General features: G+C 49.0%; 1 protein-coding gene and 1 long non-coding RNA gene across 2 annotated transcripts in view; one reads left to right on the top strand and one right to left on the bottom strand.

Annotated features, from left to right (window-relative positions):
- The window catches only part of LOC135901909 (uncharacterized), an 85387-nt gene extending 71347 nt beyond the window's left edge, over positions 1-14040 (top strand). Inside the window, exon 3 of the long non-coding RNA XR_010564303.1 lies at positions 13969-14040. This is a non-coding gene — a long non-coding RNA (uncharacterized lncRNA). The remainder of the gene's footprint in view (positions 1-13968) is intronic.
- The window catches only part of LOC135901904 (uncharacterized), a 76284-nt gene that overhangs the window by 22243 nt on the left and 34883 nt on the right, over positions 1-19158 (bottom strand). Inside the window, exons 5-13 of the mRNA XM_065431719.1 lie at positions 16269-16514; positions 14194-14469; positions 12714-12998; positions 11872-12069; positions 10302-10505; positions 6590-6862; positions 3926-4192; positions 1607-1961; positions 391-594 (exon numbers count right to left, since the gene is read on the bottom strand). Of these exons, the coding sequence (XP_065287791.1) occupies positions 391-594; positions 1607-1961; positions 3926-4192; positions 6590-6862; positions 10302-10505; positions 11872-12069; positions 12714-12998; positions 14194-14469; positions 16269-16514 (2308 nt within the window). The remainder of the gene's footprint in view (positions 1-390; positions 595-1606; positions 1962-3925; positions 4193-6589; positions 6863-10301; positions 10506-11871; positions 12070-12713; positions 12999-14193; positions 14470-16268; positions 16515-19158) is intronic.

Genomic DNA, 19158 nt, shown 5'->3' with positions numbered 1-19158 from the left:
GGCTGCATAGGCGTTAACGTTTTATTTGGCTTGTATCTAAGAAGCCCGGCTAGCGATTAAGGGGCATGCCCAGAACCTCAGAAATGAATGGTTAAGCAATGACGCAGACGGGGGAAACTACCAGGAAGCAATGGTCCTGCTTACAAATTACAAACAACCGGTAGGAAAACGGAAAAAGAAAGACAAGGGGGGCGGAGGAGAGGGAGATATCGCCGTAATCATACGCAAGGTAACATTATTATTTCTGCTTTAAATAAGTCCTGTACTCCGGCCGCTCTGTGGTGCCATGATGCTCTACGTACAGCTTCGTCCGTTTCCGTTCATACAGGACACGAACCAGTGAATCAACAACGCAGTGTACCCTCTTTCCCGCGACCTCCGGACTCGCACCTCATGTCGTGGCCGATGGTCTTCTCGTACGTGTACTGCTCGTACGTGCAGAAACGGGGCGGCGGGTACGGGCTGTAGTCCGTGGGGGGCCTCGGTAAGTACGGTGTCGGCGGGGAGCCACCTGGCGAAGGATGCTGCGAGGGCGGCGAAGATCCCGGATGTGGTTGGGGATGAGGAGGAGGAGGAGGCGGCGGCGGGTACGGCCTGTGCGTAGAAAACGGGTTCACAAATGGGAGACAGGAGCTTTTCTCTTTCTCTTGACATTAAAAGAAATACGAATTCCTTGACTACCGTAGTGATTAAGTAAGTGTGTTATTAAAGGTAAGAAGACAGTACAAAAAACAAAAACAGGAAGAGGACAGGAGCTGGGAGGGCGACAAGAGAAACTCTGGACTAACAACCGTTGGTACAGACGTAGTTGGTCTGCCGTTATTTCCACTTGTTTCGAAGACGTTTGAAACATACCTAAAACGGAAAAGCGGAGCTAAAGTCACTGAGAAATACGTTGGCTTTAATTATTGAACATAGATGAAATTGTTGGATGGCAGGATTCAAACAGAGGAACTCTAGCACAACAGGTTCTTTTTTCTTGGTCAGCTTACGTTTACTTCAATTCGTATACTGCCACTACAGCTACGCGTTTTACACTTCGGTAGCACGCTCCTATCGCATTCATTGCTTCGCCCTAATGCGAATCTGTGATATATATGAATTTTTTTTAATGACAGTGATAGAAGAAATGTTGGCGCACAACTACGTCGCCGGCAACTCCTCCTTTTTTAACAGGGGGTACGTGCAACATATAGTTACGTTTTCAAATACAAAAGCAATAATGTCAGCGAACAATGTCACATAACACACTGATGTTAGAAGGAAACACTCAAGCGACAGTGCGAGTCACAGTAATAACACCTATCATACCCAACGACAGTATTCATGATCGATAATGCACCGGTAGTTCCAGCGTTAGGAACTTTCAAGGGTAAGTGATATCCGTGTCGAATATATATATATTCGCACCATGGTCTTCCATGCGATGTCGCCTATATTGCGTTCGCCGATAACGAGAAGGTGAATTAGCGCGTTCTCCCCCCTCTCTCTCTCTCTCTCTCTCTCTCTCTCTCTCTCTCTCTCTCTCTCTCTCTCTCTCTCTCTCTCTCTTTTTTTTTTCCCCCTCTTCTGGCCTTAAAAATTTTCGGGCGTCATGGAATCGTACCTGTGCGGTGGTCCGGGAGGTGTGTGCGGGTACGGCGGCGGGTGCGACGTTCCCCCGACGACCCCGTTGCTCCGGCTGTCGTCGTCCAGGTGGCAGTCCTTCTCGGCGTACAGTGCCCGGCTGCGGTACTCGAGCACGATGGGCGACACCCCGGGCCGGCTGTCCGCCGACAGCAGGCACTGCGGCGGGCCCAGGGTGCCGTGCTCCACGTACGTGTACGAGCGGCAGTTGAAGTCCGGCTCGCGGTTGCACTCCATCTCGCAGTGGAAGGTCGAGCTGACGCCGTGCACGACACGAGTGATGTGCGTCATGTACACGTCACGCTGGATCGGAGCGTAGGGGCAGGGACCCGTGTCTGCGGTGGAGAGAGAGAGAGAGAGAGAGAGAGAGAGAGAGAGAGAGAGAGAGAGAGAGAGGAGGGGGGTGGACGAGGTGGCGTGGGTTGAAGAATGACACGTACACTCTAAAAAAAAGTTTTCACCCCGCAGTCTTCACAGACTGTGACAAGGAACAAGAATGGTGGCGGCAGGTTGACCTTAAAGTTCTTCATACCATACCATACCCCCTTTGGAGTGTATATCTTGCCACACAACAATAATCGTCATCTGCATTCCTTGCGTTTCCTTTCTTGAAAACGCCGAGCCCGCTACTTTCCTGTCCGCAATGCTATGTCATGCTGATTGCCGTTCGTTACTGGGAAGTACCGGGCTCGCAGCGTTGAAGAAAAGAAATGCGGACAAGACAGATGGCGTTTATTGTTGTGTGGCAAGATACGTACGACTCAAAGGGTGTCAACTTTTCTTAGAGTGTACTGCCATCCTTCCTAGAAGAAACAGCTAAGCGTGCGCCTAGTCGTCAGTCCACACGCGGTGCGCTGCAAGTTATCTGGTCGAGCGTCATCTTATTGAGGACAGGTGTTGCGAGTTGCTTGTAAACGGATAAAACATTTGCGGTGATCGCGCTTTAGGTATAGGTTCCGTACATTGCGGTAACTTAAAGAAATTGTGCTTTTGTTAGCTTTTAAATATTTAAGTTTGTTAGTACTGACTATCGTCTGATCATTTCAGTTTTGTTTCTGGGCAGCACCTTCCCGTGAAATAACAACGGGTGCGTGCACACTAAACAACTTCCATGCAAACAAACATTATCATAACCAACACGCATATAACCACCACAAAAGTACAAGACCGGGTCTGCGCAGGTATACCCGTGGTCGATTCAACATTCTTTCGTGTTCCCGCTCGGTATCCTGACCACTACGCACAGTAAAGTTGGCCAGTGCGAAAATAGAGAGTTTTAGAATAGGGGCGCCAAACGTTTTGGGGCCCCAAAGAAATAGCGTCGAAGCCACTGCGCATGCGCAAGACGCAAACTTAGGGTTTTGCGTTGTGAACGCTATTTCACCGATTTAGCGGGAGCCCAAATAGCGCCCCAAAAGCTTTGCGTCGGCAAACATGGCGGCACCCATCGAAGCGACAGCTCTAACCTAGCACAATACTGGGTTCGATTCGCGGTAACGCGTGAAGTTCGCAACCTAGCAGAAGTGACTGCGGTTATCGCTTTCTCTCAACTAGCGTGTGTTATGAAGATTGACTCATTAGACACCGCTGATTTTGAATTTGATCGTGAATTTTATTGCTCGTAGGCCTAACACGGCTAAGCTTGGCTGGTGAAGGCTAGTAAAGTTGGTTTGCTCAAAACTAAGCGCAACTAATTGTTTGCTGCTTACAGAATAACCTCTAAATTGTAATTAAACACGAATACACGCAAGTCAAAATTGTTATTCCTATCACAAAGTAGTATATTTTATTTAATGATTTCTAATAGCTTTTCTTTGACGCCGTAGTGGCGCTGTCAGCGCAAGACGCTATCCGCAAACGTAAAACCCTATTCTAAAACTCTTCATTCCTACGTGCCCCAACGCTAACACCCGCAAACGTCTTTCGGAACCCAAAATATTGGGGCCCCTATTCTAAAACTCTCTAATGGCTGACTACTCTAGAAAAAAAAAATGCAAGAATCTATTCAAAACAAGCAATACGGATGAAACGAATCTAATGTGTTTGATAAAGAGTGTTTCGTATTTCTTTTCCTTCTTTTATTTTTTCATTTATTCATTATAACTTTTTTTGACGTTGTGATCGTTTTCACATCATAGTTATAACAGTAAAAACCTCGAAACCGAACGGGACAAAGCGGCAACGGTGATGTGACTATTGACCGCGACGTAGTGACAGGACAAACCCTGTAAACGAGCTACGAAATGTGAAAGGAGTGGCGACAACAAGACAATCTGCGATCTCTATAAGCGGCACTCACTGACGGTGCACTGGTTCTCGAGGTAGTAGACGCCCCGGCCGTAGATGAGCCGGGCGAAGCGCGAGTTGCGGTCGTCGGCGTACAGGCGGCACTCCTGCAGGTTGACGTCGTAGCTGGCCGACTTGCACGCGAAGCGGCGCTCCTCGAAGCAGCGCCGCTCGCAGTCGTGCAGCGTGATGAACCGCGTCACCTCGCGGGGGCTGACACCGCGCAGCTCCTGGTCCACCATGCGCTCGAACGCCCACAGCCGCTGGCAGGCCACCGAGGCTGCGGAAGGGAGACGCGAGTGATCCCTCGATTGAGAGCATACCGCGCTCAAGATCAGGCACGTATTCGTTTAACGCTTAGTTCGTATAAAGCGAATAATTGAATTTAAGCGCATCTGTTATACGGGGAGAGAGAGAGAGAGAGAAAACTGATAGGAGATAGGGGAGGAGGTTAGCCAGGCTGATGATCTCTATACTGTGCACGGTTGCACCCGGTGCACGATTAAGAGCACCGCTCTCCAGATTAGGCACGCATCCGTCCAATGCTTAATTCGTATTAAGCGACTGATTGAATTTAAGCGCATCTGTGACACAGGGACAGAGAGAGAAAGGCAGATGTGATAGGAGGGAGGCGAGGAGATTAGCCAGGCTGATAATCTCTATGCTGTGCACGGTTGCACCCGGTACGCGGTATTTGCAGCGTTCGCCCGGTTACTCGCAAGCGGTCACGTAGGCTGGTGTAAGTTGTAATGCTTGTAAGTTGTCTCTGCTCCGTTGAATTTGGTAATTAAGAATTCTATTCCATCGTGGGAACTTAACTCGATCATGCCCTATGGTTGCGTTTTTGATTTGCAGGAGGGAAGTCTCACTTGTAGATAGTTTACAAATGAAATTGGTAAATAATTATTTATTGAACTAATTAATTTTACTCAGATACTTTGTTTCTTTTCTTTTTTAGTACTGCACTCTGCTATTGTAAGAAATAAAGGTGAAAAGACGTTTTAATTTTCCTTGGTGTGGAAGAATTGTGTTAGGTCATTATAAGGTTACAGGGATCATTACGGGGAGGCAGATACGTTGACCTGTAGTACTAAATTATCCTTCTAAAATACCAAGCACGAGGAAGAGAAGGAAGAAAAGTTAGAGAGGTCAACCAGACGCACGTGCACTTTGCTACCCCACAGGGGGCAAGGGTGTTTGAGGGATGAGAATTAAAGGAGAGGGAGGAAAGAAGGTGGTCCCAGTGTGAACACGTACTGGTGTCCGTCACTTCACGTCTACAGTTGGTCACTGAGGCCAGTCGATTTCACCCATCGTAGCCCGTGACCGCGTAAAATAAAGAAGAAAAAAAAACGCACACAAAAGACACTCTTGCAGTGGGAAAGGCCCGATAAGCCAGAACAAACGCGAAAGCCGCGTCCCGCAACGGACGGGTGGCAACGCCTCTTTGGAAGTTTGCACATCGGCTCGCCGTGTCTCAACGGATTTCCGCGGCCACTGCTGGAGCGCCGGTAATTTTTAATCGCTAATCATGGACTGCATTGTCTTCTAAAGGAACCAGAGACCGAACTGAACAACGCTTGAGAACATTTACAGCGCCATAACGGCTTAACTGCTAGAAAATACTTGACTCTATGACGAAGTCGGTTCTAGGTACCTCGGGGCGAACTTGAAGAAATAGAAGGCGTTGTGCTTCACATTATTTTTTTCGAGTTATCAACCTGTTACCGCAAAACTAATGTCCACTTCAGCAAATCAAACCGATACGTGCCGGTGCGATTTGCCTAATTCTCTATATCGAATACTTTTTCTCGTTTTTTTTCTTATTTTACCTTTTGTTTCCTTAACCCTTTTCCCCAGCACAGGGTAGCCAGCCGGTACTTACACTGGCTAACCTCCCTATCTTTCCTCTCCTTTGTCTCTGTCTCTGTCTCTCTCTGTTTCTCTTAGGTTCTGAAAAACAGAAAAAGTCGTCATTACAAATTGACTTTGTGTTTGTCATTAGCCTGCTTTTAGGAAACTAAGCACCACTTTTGCGCCCTTGTGCATGACAAATGCCCGAGCCAATGGTCGAAAAAACCTTTTAGTCCCTGAAATGATTGTTTCAATTGTTTTTTTACTGATTGGCGCAGTGACCTAATTACCGTACCACTTCACCCACCCAATGACAAGTAGATTTCTTCAAAAAAATGGCATTACGGTTAACCAGAGATTCGGATGGTTAACAACTTCTCCGAAGGTTGTCTTAAATACTTGAAATTTTTGGCAGATTAAGCGAGAGCAGCTCAGTTTCCACACCTATGCTTTGGGAGCGCACTGTCACCAATAACATCCGAAGCGGGCGCATTCCTCGAGAACTCTTATCGCCTTCTGACCAGGACAGCCTCCGGGCGTGGGTTTACTGTCCCATTTTGAATTTCACTCCTCTACAATATTGCGGACTGAGCCCTTGTCTTGGCGTGGTCTGGCACTGGTACTGGACTGGTACTGGACTGGTACTGGACAGGTACTGGTCTTGACTTATCCTCGCCTGTATTTGGGCACCGAGGCCAGTATTTAAATTCTGTACATAAAGACGTTCATAGGTTGCGGACGAGGCGATTGGCGTTCGCTGTTTGTAATCCCACCGCACACGTTTCGTCATCGTTCGATCGTGCCAATCTCGTTAGGGTCTCACCGGGCACGCAGATGCCTTCGAAGTACGTCTTTCCGGGGCTGGGCCTCAGGTGGGCCGGCAGCGAGCCGGAGTAGTAGCCGGCGATGTAGCACTCGTGGCGTCGGTAGTCGATGCTGAACGAGTGGCAGTCGTCTCGCTGCTCGCATCGCAGTATGCATTCCTTGGTCATGCCGTCCGCCGGCGCCGTCAGCAGGATGGGGCCCGGTCTCGAGGCGGACTCGTGGCCCGACACTCGGGCGAACGTCAGCTTCTCGCCGGCGCTGCAGTGGCGGACTGGACGGCGAGTGAGAGAAAAAAAATTGTGGAGTTTCGTGTGCCAGAACGACGATCCGATTATGAGGCACGCCGTAGTGGGGGAACTCCGGTAATTTAAGCCGCCTGGGGCTCTGTAACACGCGCCTAAATCTAAGTACACGGGTGTTTTCGAATTTCGCCTCCATAGAACTGCAGTCGCCCTCGTAGGGATTCGATCGCGGCTGTTTTCGTATTTCGCCCCCGTCGAAATGCGGCCGCCGTGGCTGGGATTCGATCTCGCGACCTCGTGCTTAGCAGCCCGACGCCTTAGCCACTAGGCAACCACGGCGGGTCAAGGACAGCGAGTGAGATGTGAGAAAATATCAGACGATGCAACTACAACTTGCTTCTATTATATTTGTAGTCACATTAGCGCTCATACATTGCGTGCTATATACGATCAAGCACGCGGAGTATTTTGTGGACCGAGCACATTACGTAGCTCAAGGTGCTAACCACGACAAAATTGGATCACCATCCTCCAAAGGGTCTCAGTGACGAACAAATGGCTGGGAGGTGCCACGAACCTGCTGTGGGTCCCGCAGAACAGAAATGCAGGGACGTTGTCGATGCTGACACTCCTGTTTCATTTCATATTAATTAGCGTAGGCGCATCGTCATGGAAGGAAGCATGGTCCCGTTTGCCGCGAAAATATTTCTCAACGAATGCATACGATGCAAGTTACACAGCCATAAAGTGTCCATATTTAAATTGTTTAGCATAATTAAATTTCAACGCAGGTACCCACTTGCGATCCTGAAATGTTTAACGCTGACTGAACAGGAATTATTTGCCCGAGTTGTCTCATGTCTAAATGAACTCTCATAGTCGCATGTACACTCGGCGACAAAATAATGCGGGCCACGACACCAGAGAAAAAGCCGAATATCTCCGCAACCTCACAACGCAGTATGGTATCCGCATTTCAGGCCTCGTCTGGAGCATGCTAACAACATTGTCGTGTACAGTTTTACTGGCTACTGCTCAGACTGCTCGGGAATTGAACGTTTTTGGAGGTCCCGTGCTCCGTAAGCTTTTCTGGCCGGGGTGCACCATATCGAATAGCGAAATGACTTCACTCATGAGAAAACAGTGCCACAAACATGATGCCGAGTCACTAATGCCAGTCTAGCTTGTTTGCCTCAATTGTCATTGTCGCGGTGTGCAGAGTGTTTTTTTCTCTCCTTCCAATTCACTACCGTTTTATTGTTTTCTTCTTCAATTTTCCCAGGATACCAACGAAATTTTTAGTGTTCCAGAGCAGTAATGAATAGCACAATGCGAGCAAGATGCACCAACCCCCAACGTCACAAAGCACCAATCATGCGGTTCATAAATTATGACAACTTGCCCATTCTGCATTTCCAGTAGCGTATCGGTTCATACAAAGCAGGCACGACACATTTCACGATGCATGATAACAGGCACGTTTCCATTCATTCCACCACAGCCATAAGAGGTGCGCGAGAAAGAGCACTGTTATCAACACGAATTTGCAACAAACCATTCTTTGTGAAAGTAAATGCAATTTCACAAACGTTATTAAACTTGGGAACGGTGATTAGATGATAAGAGCTTATACGATTTCCACTGCTTTCGAGACCAAATGAAATTACGATCCGCATAATCTTCGCGTTGTATTGTTGGTATTTTCCACATGAATTTAGACGGTTCACATTTGACAGCTATTCCAAGGGGACTAGTTTTGCAGCAACATGTCCTTATTCACCCAACTGCACTGTATCTACTCAGTAAAACCGTTCCGATGGGAACTTCCTCAAATGTCAGAACCGGCTGTTCTAACATTACGCTTCACGTATAGAACTTGAGACTGACTCCAACCAAATTTGGTTGGAGTCAGTCTCAAGTTCTAATCAATTTCCCAACCAGACAGGCAATTCTGTCGAAATGTTTAGCTTCGCTTCACGTATAGTACTGTTGGTTTGACGAAAAGAATCTGGAGGAGGTGGTAAAGACTGATAGTAGACGGTCGAAACATAATATCGAAGTCAGTCTTGCAACGAAAATTGATTAAGAAGACAAGCGAAGCCATAGCTAGCATGCTGAAATATTGTTACACTATGCCCCTCGGAAAGAGCCAAGAGGTCTGCATCCGCTCTTGTGCAGCGAAGCCATCGTGTGCGCCTGCTTTATCCAAAACTTGGAAACGTATGTAGGATCCTTTTTTTCTTTACCTAAAGCGCGCAGTAATATTGCGTTCAACTCAGCTACGTCGCTATATCAAAAGTCACGACACCAGTACCATGATCAAAACTTACATTTACATTACTTCGGTTTTTGAAAGAGACGGGATTGGACAAGCGGCTCTGAGAGTGATGTCACGTACCATGCCAGATTGATGGACTCCAACGAACGATGTGTGTGTGCTGTGCTATGTGCTCTGTCTCCCTCTCCCCCTTCCCCATCTTTTATCTCCCCCATCCCTCTCCCATGTGTAGGGTAGCAAACCGGTTAAGCTAAACTGGTTAACCTCCCTACCTTTCCTTCTCCACTTTTTCCTTCCTTCCTTCCTTGGCCCTTAAAATCACATTCAGCCAAAGATTGATACAACTGGACACTTTGTATAGCATAGCATGGTTTTTTGGTCTTGAGCGAGATGATTACAGTGCGGCAGCCAACGTCGTAAATCGCTTGCTGCTTCCTCTTCCGTAATTCTACGATCTTGAATTTATGAAGTCTGTTCTCATGTTTGTGTTCATCTTTAAATTGCTAACAATGTTATGTTCTTCGGTTCAGAAGTTTGAAATCAACACAAAGCGAACCAAACTTCATTCATATTACGAAGTATGAGACGGAAAGCTGCTTAAGCAGCTTGGAAGATTCGTGGGCTGCGCCCACATCCATCGCTCGCGCGAGAACCGTTTCGCACGTTACTGCAGTTCTTGCAGTGCACAAGCCATAGTGACCCTCGCAGTCCTACTGTGCATTTTCGTGTGTGCGTCGAAGACTTCCTTCTATGTCTTTACTTTTACCCCGCCAAGCTGAGCAAGCTGGACGTTCATCTGGTTGGCCTTCAAACCTTTCCTATTCTTCCATTCTCTCTATTAGAGCGCTGACAACATCACGTAAAACTTACATTCGCACTAGAAAAGGTTCGCTTTGTGTTCCAGTGTCAAGGCCGTATGTCACAAAACCCTTCCTCCCCCCCCCCCCTTTCTTCCGCAGTGCTCTTTCTACGCGCTCCTTACGTTCCATTGTACACCGCGCGACACCACCATTCCACCCGCTCGCAGCGCCGAGCACCCAACAGCTGTCCGTGTACCCAGGCCAGGCAGTCCAGCACCCGCAGCCAATGGCCGCCTTTAACTCGCAGGCTGGGGGCAAATTTCGGAAACGTAGGCTTACACTGGTTCCCTTGGAGCTGTAACGAGGTTCGCGGCACGCTCTCGGCGTTACCTGTGGGCGGGAACAGCGTGGGCGTGTGCGGCGGTTGCGACGTCGGGAAGGTGGGTGACGAGCTGGTGGGCCCGCCGCCCGTCGAAGAGGTGCCACCGCCGCCGGCCGCCGTGGTGCCCGAGCCGCTGTCGGTGACGCCGGCGCCGTCCTTGCACGAGCGCTCGTAGAACAGAATGCCGGGCCGGGAGTTTGTGCTGGCCGGACCTGCGGCCCAAGAGCAGGGGGCAAACACGCTCGGCGTGAGTGCGACCCACCAAACATAGCGCGTTGGGGCTGGCTGCGTTTCGCTGACGAATACGTGCAAGACGAAGGGCGCTCGCAGGAAGGTGGAGACTTTATCAAGAGTGTGGAAACAAAATCGGCTCAGCACGAAAATGGTATACGCAAGAGGACTTGCCACCGTCAGAGTGGTTCAGGTCCTCGGCAGTTCCCGTCGTCTTCACAGTCATACTTACAGTTGTCGGTTGATCAACAGTGGACGAGTAGGAGGGGGAGGGAGTGCCCAGGCTTTCTGAACAAAGTTAACGTTTCTGCAAGGAGGCTATTCTAAGTCCTGACGTTCCCTGACGCAGATAAGTCTCCGTGCGAAAACGTTCTCTTTGTGCTGAGGCCTCCCTTGTTCGTAGACTATTGATCAACTGACAAATGCAAATATCACATTGAGAATGACTGGGCGGTAAAAGCACACACTTTGGAAAAGAAGATCTTATCGCAGCGGAACACTCGTGGTATTTCCGAAGTAGAAAGCACAGCTCATGGACAAAATAGCGCATCGAGAGAGAGCAGTGCTTGACACTAAATTACAGCTTTGACTTGTTTGTGAAAAAGGCTGCACAATGCGAAGAGTCATGCGTGCCGAAAACATCAATGGGAATATTGACACAGTGCCAGCGTCACTACTTCAATGAGTGTGCCTGGTTTTTTTTTTTTTTTTCACTGTCCGCCTCATCTTTGACCCTTGGGCCAACGGGTAACTATGACTGTACTTTAAGAGAACCGTGGCTTTGGCTCGGCCACGAAATCCGGCCATGAAAAGTGGCCGGATTAATTTCAAGCGCTGACGTGACTCAGCGGTTCCTCCGACTGGTACTAACGTCTCCACAGCTTTTTCAGAATTCGGGGGCTATGAACGGTGATATATACTCAATCTCGCTATTCGTTCGCAGCACTCTAGAAGCTACAAGACTCTTTAGGCAAAAGGAAAGCTGAATGCTGATCGAGATGTCTTCATCCGTGTAGCATCTTCTCCTCTGCGGCTGCTGAATTCGTGGTAAACGTCCCATGCTTGCGCAAAGATCCTAGCATGCCACGTATCGCTGTAACTTATCATGTACCTATCCAAAACAAAACTCCATAATTCTGCCATTAATCCCGGAACTATGTTCCACTACTCAATAATATTGCCAATGTACGGCTCGTGCTTTTGGCAGCGCTGTAAACGACTTGTGAGTTGGAATATACGTAGTAACATGTTCAGAGCCTAGCAGCAAGGAGGTTGCAAGCCCTGCTGCTTAAAACGGTCAGTTGCGAAGATTTACGCAGTGGTGTACATTTTTGCGGAGGCACTTACCTGCGCTTATGCGATCATCGCCGCTTATGAAGCACTGTCCGTTGCTCGGGTAATAGGCGAACGAACGGCAGTTGAAGTTTGGGTAAGTGGTGCAAAACGACTCGCACGACTGCTCGGATATGATGCCAGTCATTTGTACCACGTCAGTGTAAACCGGGTAAGCGTCCGCTGTCTTCTCATAAGGACAAGTCGGTGACACTGGAAGGAGCAAGAGGTTAGGATGGTATCAGGGAGGGCTACAAGCTATTACAAGCTATCACCGCATAAAAGAATGAGATACAAATGCAAAGCACAAGGATACCTCTCTGAAAGACTCGTATACGAACCTGGAGCAACAGTTTATTATTATTATTATTTGTTGCAATGAAAAAAATGGAAATCAAATCCGATAAATACACATTTACTCGCCCGCGCGCCCTCAGAAACGGTTGCTCACAATGTACAGTGATAGTAATAAGTACGTACGATATGCTCGAACCTTTGAGAAGCAGTGCTAACGCTTCGTGCGCAATGAACAGGCTCAAGTCCCTTTTTTTTTTTCGGAACACTACCTGACCTCAAATAGGTGAGGCAATATAATCGATACAGTATGTGCTTGTGTTCTCTGTGTACGCGTCTGTATATAACTTTATGCATAATCCAAATCATCTGGTACAACATGCAGGCGCACGACGAAGCAGCACCTCTCTGGTGCCTGTTAACTAAAGACCAGCTCAATCCCACCATAAGATGCGCGACATTGTTGGCCTGGATAACAAAAAGCAAACCGCTTCGATGAACCTCCAAATTTCACATATCTCCAACCTTATCGTAACGGACGTCATCAATATGGGCAGGGGTACCTTCCAGGCACTGGTTCTCCAGGTAGTTGATCCTCGGGTTCGAGCTCTTGATCGTGCCGTCCGGCTGCGTCCGCCTGTCGTGGCGGCTGAGGCGGCACTCGGCCGTGTCGTCGAAGTACACGGCCGAGCGGCAGTCGAACGCCTGCTCGTTGAGGCAGTGCTCCTCGCAGTCGCGCCGGCTCTGGACGTGCGCGAACGACTTGTCGTACAGCGTGGGCACCAGCTCCAAGCCGAGCACCCGCTCGAAGGCCCACGCCTTGCCCTGGCAGGCCGTGGCGAAGTTGCCTGCTCGCCACCGAGAGAAGCAGGCCGTACGCAGTAAAGATATAGGTTGTCAACGTGTGTGAACGGTCAACGTATCTCAAGAGTCAAGATGTACACGCTTAAAAAAAAAAGGGGGGGGGGGGATAATTGTGGTTACCAGCTAGTTGTCATGACATTCACTGCATTGATATAATCGCGCTCACGAACGGTAGTATTAGTAACAATGTGGACTAAAAGGTAATCACAGTTACCAATTGGTCTCAGGTATCGGTTCGGCACGTAAGTAGCCCCACTGGATACGATGTTCCTAGCCTATAACTCCTTTATCGGACCCGCTCTAAAATGTGGGGGAGTGGGTCTCGTCGATGCATTATACGCTAGAAGCATCGTATCCAGTGGGACTGCGTTTGTAATTAATAGCTTTGGCCAATTAGTAACAGCGAATACCTTGTTTAATCAGGAATATTACTAAATCTACCATTACCAAGCGCGCTTGCATCGATGTTTGAATCGCTATTCATGTGTGAAGGCTACGCAAGGAGAGATGCGTTTTACTCGGGCAGGGTTCCTATAGCTTTCATTTTCGTGGCACATATCTACTGAAGCCAAAAGGACATGACGGTAAACGGGAGAGTGGCCCACCAGTTAAGAACGCGTTCGTTTTAACCATGTTTTCAAATCATTATAAGAACGTACAGGGTACACTTGGTAACCGACATTATGTGTGACCGTAGCGCACCAATGTCGAAGAACGGAGCGACTCTGGTACTTCGGTGTTTTTTTTCTCTTTCATGTGCGCGCGCGCGCGCGCGCGCGCGTGTGTGTGTGTATGTGTGTGTGTGTGTGTGTGTGTGTGTGTGTGTGTGTGTGTGTGTGTGTGTGTGTGTGTGTGTGTGTGTGTGTGTGTGTGTGTGTGTGTGTGTCATCAAACTAAGCGTAGCGTAATTCAACGACAGGCTTTCTTACAAGTTCCACTCGGACCGCTTTGCAGGCCGTCAAAGCCGCCTTCATAGTGCCTCATGGGTGCTCCGTGCCATTCTGTCTCATCAAACGACTACGGAGGTGCGTGAAAAGTTTACTTCCTATAATATGTAGCTCCAGTGACGAAAAAGTGCTAGCGCCGACCCAGTGCTCCCTGGAAACGTCCGGTGACGCACTCAATGTCCCAATACATTTAGCAAAAACGCCCGGCCGTGGGCAGTGCAGAGCCACTAACCTCGGAGGCATATCTTCTCGAAGTAGTTCTCCCCGGCCCTGGGACTCAGCTCCTGCGTCCTTCCCTGCGAGTTGCGGTCCAACTTGTCGCAGCGCATGTTCTGGTAGTTGACGCTGAACGCCGGGCAGTCGAGGCCGGCCATCTGGCAGAACTGCCGGCACTCCAGCGTGTTTCCCAGGGCGCCGGGGCTCGACAGCGGGATGGCCGAGCGCGCGGCCGAGCGCATCACGAAGCCGGTCATCTTCTCGTAGGTGAACACGCCCAGCGTGCATTGCTCTGTAAAGGGACGCGTAACGTTACTCCACCGTCAGCGCGGTTTGAAAGCGTCCAGCGCTTTTGTGCAGGCACTTCACAGAGCGCTGCCGTATACGCCGTTGGTGTGGGGCTCTCTTTGCGGAACGATGTTTTCGAACTGTTAGCTTCTGGGTACGCATTCACAAAAAAAAAAGACTCTTACGATAGAATTGTTCGTATGTGAACGGATTCCAGCTAGTCACTGATTCTAGGCATATTATTAGCGAAGGAAGCCACTGCCCGTTCCCCCTCCCCACGTGTAGGGTAACAAACTGGACTCAGTCTAGTTGACCTTCCTGCCTTTCCTTCTTCCCCCCTCTCTCTCTCTCTCTCTCTCTCTCTCTCTCTCTTTCTCTCTCTCTCTCAGCCAATGGCCAAGTGCGCTTACGAACAAAAAACTTTGTGAATTCGGCCCCTGGGACCGGATTCACAAACCTGTTCGTTTGTAAGTGTCCTTTGTCATTCGCTGGCTGCCTTTGCTAATAATATATCCGGCGTCAGGATTGATTGAGATTTGTTCTTACGAAAAATTACGGCGTAAAAAGTTTCCATGAATGCGGCCCCTGAAGTTTACGATAGTAAAGCCTTGGTTTCTACGCTGACGCGCAAAACAACAATCATAATTAGTTATTGTGATGTGTGCCGAATGTCTATCCACACGCTAATGAAATTAATATATCCGCTACTCCTGGCGCAAACGTTTTGTGCCGAGAAGTGCGCCCGTATCCATATCTATCCGGACCCATCGTAGCTCGCACTCGTTTCAAATACGTATCGCTTCCACACTTTCCAGGCGTCCGTTAGCTGTTATAGGCACAAAATTATTTGTGTATTAATATGCTTACTTTGGGTGCTGCTTTTCTTTCCACTCAGCTGGTGTAAAAGTAAAAACTCGAAAATGGAAACTCTTGGAACGACAATATCTAATTCTATACTTCCGCCAAACATAAAACGACTAATTACTGCTCCTTTCAAGGTGAGACCAGACAGCTGTATTGAGTGTACCTTTACCGAACATTAGAGCAAACTTGTGGTATTTTATGATATGCTTCGCCGTACAGAAGAGCGAGAGAGCTATAATAGGCTTTTTTTTGTGTGTGTGTGTGGTTCGGGGCAAGGATTTCATATGGGACTCAACAGTGATTCCACTAACCGATGAGGACGAAATACCGCTCAATCGATTAACAAAGCCCCCGCGTTTCGTCTCCAATTACTTTCTTTTCATCCCTAAGCATAATCCTCGGCATAAGGTAGGCAAACCGGATTTGGGCGTCGTTTGGTTTCCTGCCTTTCCTTCCATTTTTTAGGTTTCTTTACGAAAGAGAAACATTCATTGCCTATTCCACGTGCGTGAGTATATATACACTGGGTACGTGCGATATTCGTATGTTCCCAAGCATACAACTTCGGCACTGAGTATGTACCACTGGGTATGTGCCCATTAATCGGCCATGATAAATACGACACTGGGATACCGGGGCTGCGAAGCCTTAAATGTGTTCATATATGTGTCGTACGTCTCCGCGCCTACACCTCTCGCCAGTCTTGTTCCCTCGATAAGCACCGTACACCGCCTTCGGCCACCTGACGTAGACAGCTAACATCTGCAGGCGACGAAGCTGCGCTCACGTCATTTAGATTCTAGCGTCGCGTCGTATCTTCGCATTTATTTTAGATTTAATAATTTACAGCCACGTGGTACAACCCAGCACAAAAGACAAGGGCACTACGATAGGGCAGCGTGCCCCCAAACTTGGGCAAGGTCACCATGACAAGCGCACCGGTGATGCACTTCTTTTCTCCGTAGGCCGCGTTGGTCATGGGCGGCAACCCACTGGGGCCCAGGCTGATGGTGTCGTCGCCGCTCAGGTAGCAGCGGTTCTCCATGTACGAGTAGGCGCGGCAGTTGAAGGTGGTCTCGCGGTCGCACTGCGTCTGGCAGTCGTCCACTGACGTGGCGAACTGCAGAAGGTCCATGGACACCACGCCCACGCCGACCCGAGTCTCGTAGCGGCACGACGTCGGAGCTGCGCGCCAGCAAAGCGGCTCAAGTCATCACTGACATGGAGAGTTTTAGTGTGAAAGCTGCAAAAATCCCTTTGACTCATAGAGAAGCCGGGGTCGGCGGCGTCACCACCGACGACTTTACGGACTGACTACGCTTGCTCTGAAGCATGCACATGCCGATAAACATACCCGGATACCGTGCTCGGCCGAAGTTGACGGCTCCTCCAAGATGGAAGTATGCAAGTCCTGTACTGTTTAACGAGCTATAGAAAGAAGAATGATGGGTGTAACGTTAGGGGATAAGAAAAGAGGAGATTGGGTGAGTGAACATACGCGGGTTAACGACATCTTAGTTGAAATCAAGAAAAAGAAATGCGCATGGGCAGGGAATGTAATGAGGAGGGATGATAACAGATGGTCATTAAGGGTTACAGACTGGATTCAAGGAGAAGGGAAGCGTAGCAGGGGGTGGCAGAAAGTTAGGTGGGTGGATGAGATTAAGAAGTTTGCAGGGACAGCATGGCCACAATTAGCCAATGACCGGGGTAGTTGAAGTATGGGAGAGGCCTTTGCCCTGCAGTGGGCGTAGCCAGGCTGATGATACTGCTTGGAAGAACGGCCTGCTCTACCGCCACCCACGTACTCCCAGTAAGTCGCCGCGACACACCGCCTCTTTACTGACTCACACTAACGTGGAATAGGGGCTGTTGTTGCAGTTCAAGTCATGCACAAACGGCCTGCGATCATTGCCAGGCATTATACGCACTCTTTTAAGCAATCAGCACACTGCGTTGGCTCGGAGCGCAGCGCTTGAATAGCGTATACACTCGGTGTATTGCTGGCTACGCGCCAGTTAAATAGTCTGAAACAAGACAGGGGTTCACGAAAGGATGCAGACTGAGGGATCATTTAGGTTGGAACAAGAAGTCTGGGAGGCTAGACCAGTAAATGCAGGCCCCAGCCTTTGACATTTCTATCGACCTCTATTTATCACCTCGAACAGGTGAGTAGTCTGCGGGAAACCGTTATTTCGAAAACAAAACGTAGACACCGGTGCGCCGGTCTCCCGAAATATTAGCAAAGAACACGGTGTGCTTCCTTCGAACAGCTGCGCCGTGCTAACATCCATAGCACTTTCGAGAGTTTGGTTTCGCGTTTATGGAGCGTTTCGCATAGGGTTGATGAACTCTTTTAACTTTTGAACACCCATTCTTTTTCTCGCTGCGGGCTAGCAAATTGTATATGCTCATCTCAATAATGTCCAGCTTTACCTCTTATTTTTCTCTTCTTTCTCTCTGTGTCTCTTTGTACCTATGAAAATTTCAAAAAAGTGGTTGGGCAAGTGTATCATACTTTCGAGCGAGACAGATGTCTAACCCCTGCTGGAATTCCAGGTATTGCGCAGTAGAATATAACGTAAAATCTGTTTGACTTGGTATTGACTAATTGCTCTTCGATCACCGGACCAAGATGAACTTTAACCTCTACTGCGACGGAACCCGCCATCATCTATTTTGTGTGCAGCACCGCGATGCGGTGTTAATGGCAAATTTTCTTTTCATCAACTTGCTGCATCTTGCGTATATTCTAGCACAACTCATTTGGCTAATGCGTAGAAATACTTAGGTGTGGAAATTGGCACGTGACTGTAATCAATGCAAGTTGAAACAGCTCATCAGCGACATTGCACACGTGTGTGCTTGTGAATGTGTGGACCCTCACGCTTTGCACTAGGTTTTCCCTACTTTAAGACTCGTTTCGCTACAGACGACTCGGCAGGGATAGGAAGCAGTTGAAAGCAGTTCCCTTCTGCTGAGAATCAGACATTACCCCCATCAGCTCACGTCCGCCAAAGTCAATTCAACAGGCTCTACAGGCTTCATAGAATAACGGAGAATGGAAGAACCTTATCCACTGCCTCTGTGGTTTCCGATTGATCCTTTCTTATCTGGCCGGAAAGGGTAACAAAAAGGACTGCTGTCCACCGATAAGGCAGTCTTGTCGTACTGCAAAGCCGACCTCACTGCTGGCCCCGAGGCGAGGTCAGACATCATCATCGCTAGCGCAGGAACCAAGTCGGCATTAGGCAAATAATACCTGCGCATGTGTCCAGGCAAGCGTAACGAACGCACATCCATTTCCCACTCACATTTGTAACATACACTGAAACGTCCGTGGCCAGAGGCCCGGGGCTTCCCATATCTCGGCCGCCAGTGTGACGCCGCATCGAGCATAACCTTCCGCGAGAATTGTCCTGCCATGGCACTAGAGGTCTGACGCTGTGCGAGCGACCTCAAAAAGAAGCCGGAAGTGAAAAGAAGAGCGCGGGTGGGTGGGCAAGGGGATGATGGAAAGCAACCGGACGCCCACGTGACACCGTCCTCTGTAGGCTTGGCCCTATTCAAAGTCCACTGGTCTCATTTGTGGGCGTACGTGTGGCACAGTTACACCGTTTTTTGTTTCTAAACCGAATGAATGGCCGGTGAAAATCCTTGAGCTCAAAGCCAGCGTCGCCTTCTGTGGCCATGTTGGGGACCTCGCGGTAGTGGGGGCCCGCCTCCCGCGTGCGGTGGGGAGGCAGCGCTGCTTCAAACGTTCCGCTGTCTTTTGCGTTGGCCCTCGTGTCGAGTACGTGGTGTCGTAAGACTTCAATGCAAACAGAAG

The sequence above is a fragment of the Dermacentor albipictus genome, chromosome 9, assembly GCF_038994185.2.
Source record: "Dermacentor albipictus isolate Rhodes 1998 colony chromosome 9, USDA_Dalb.pri_finalv2, whole genome shotgun sequence".
NCBI lineage: Eukaryota > Metazoa > Arthropoda > Arachnida > Ixodida > Ixodidae > Dermacentor > Dermacentor albipictus.
The sequence above is the reverse complement of the archived record's forward strand: the minus strand, read 5'-3'. Positions and strand labels throughout refer to the sequence as shown.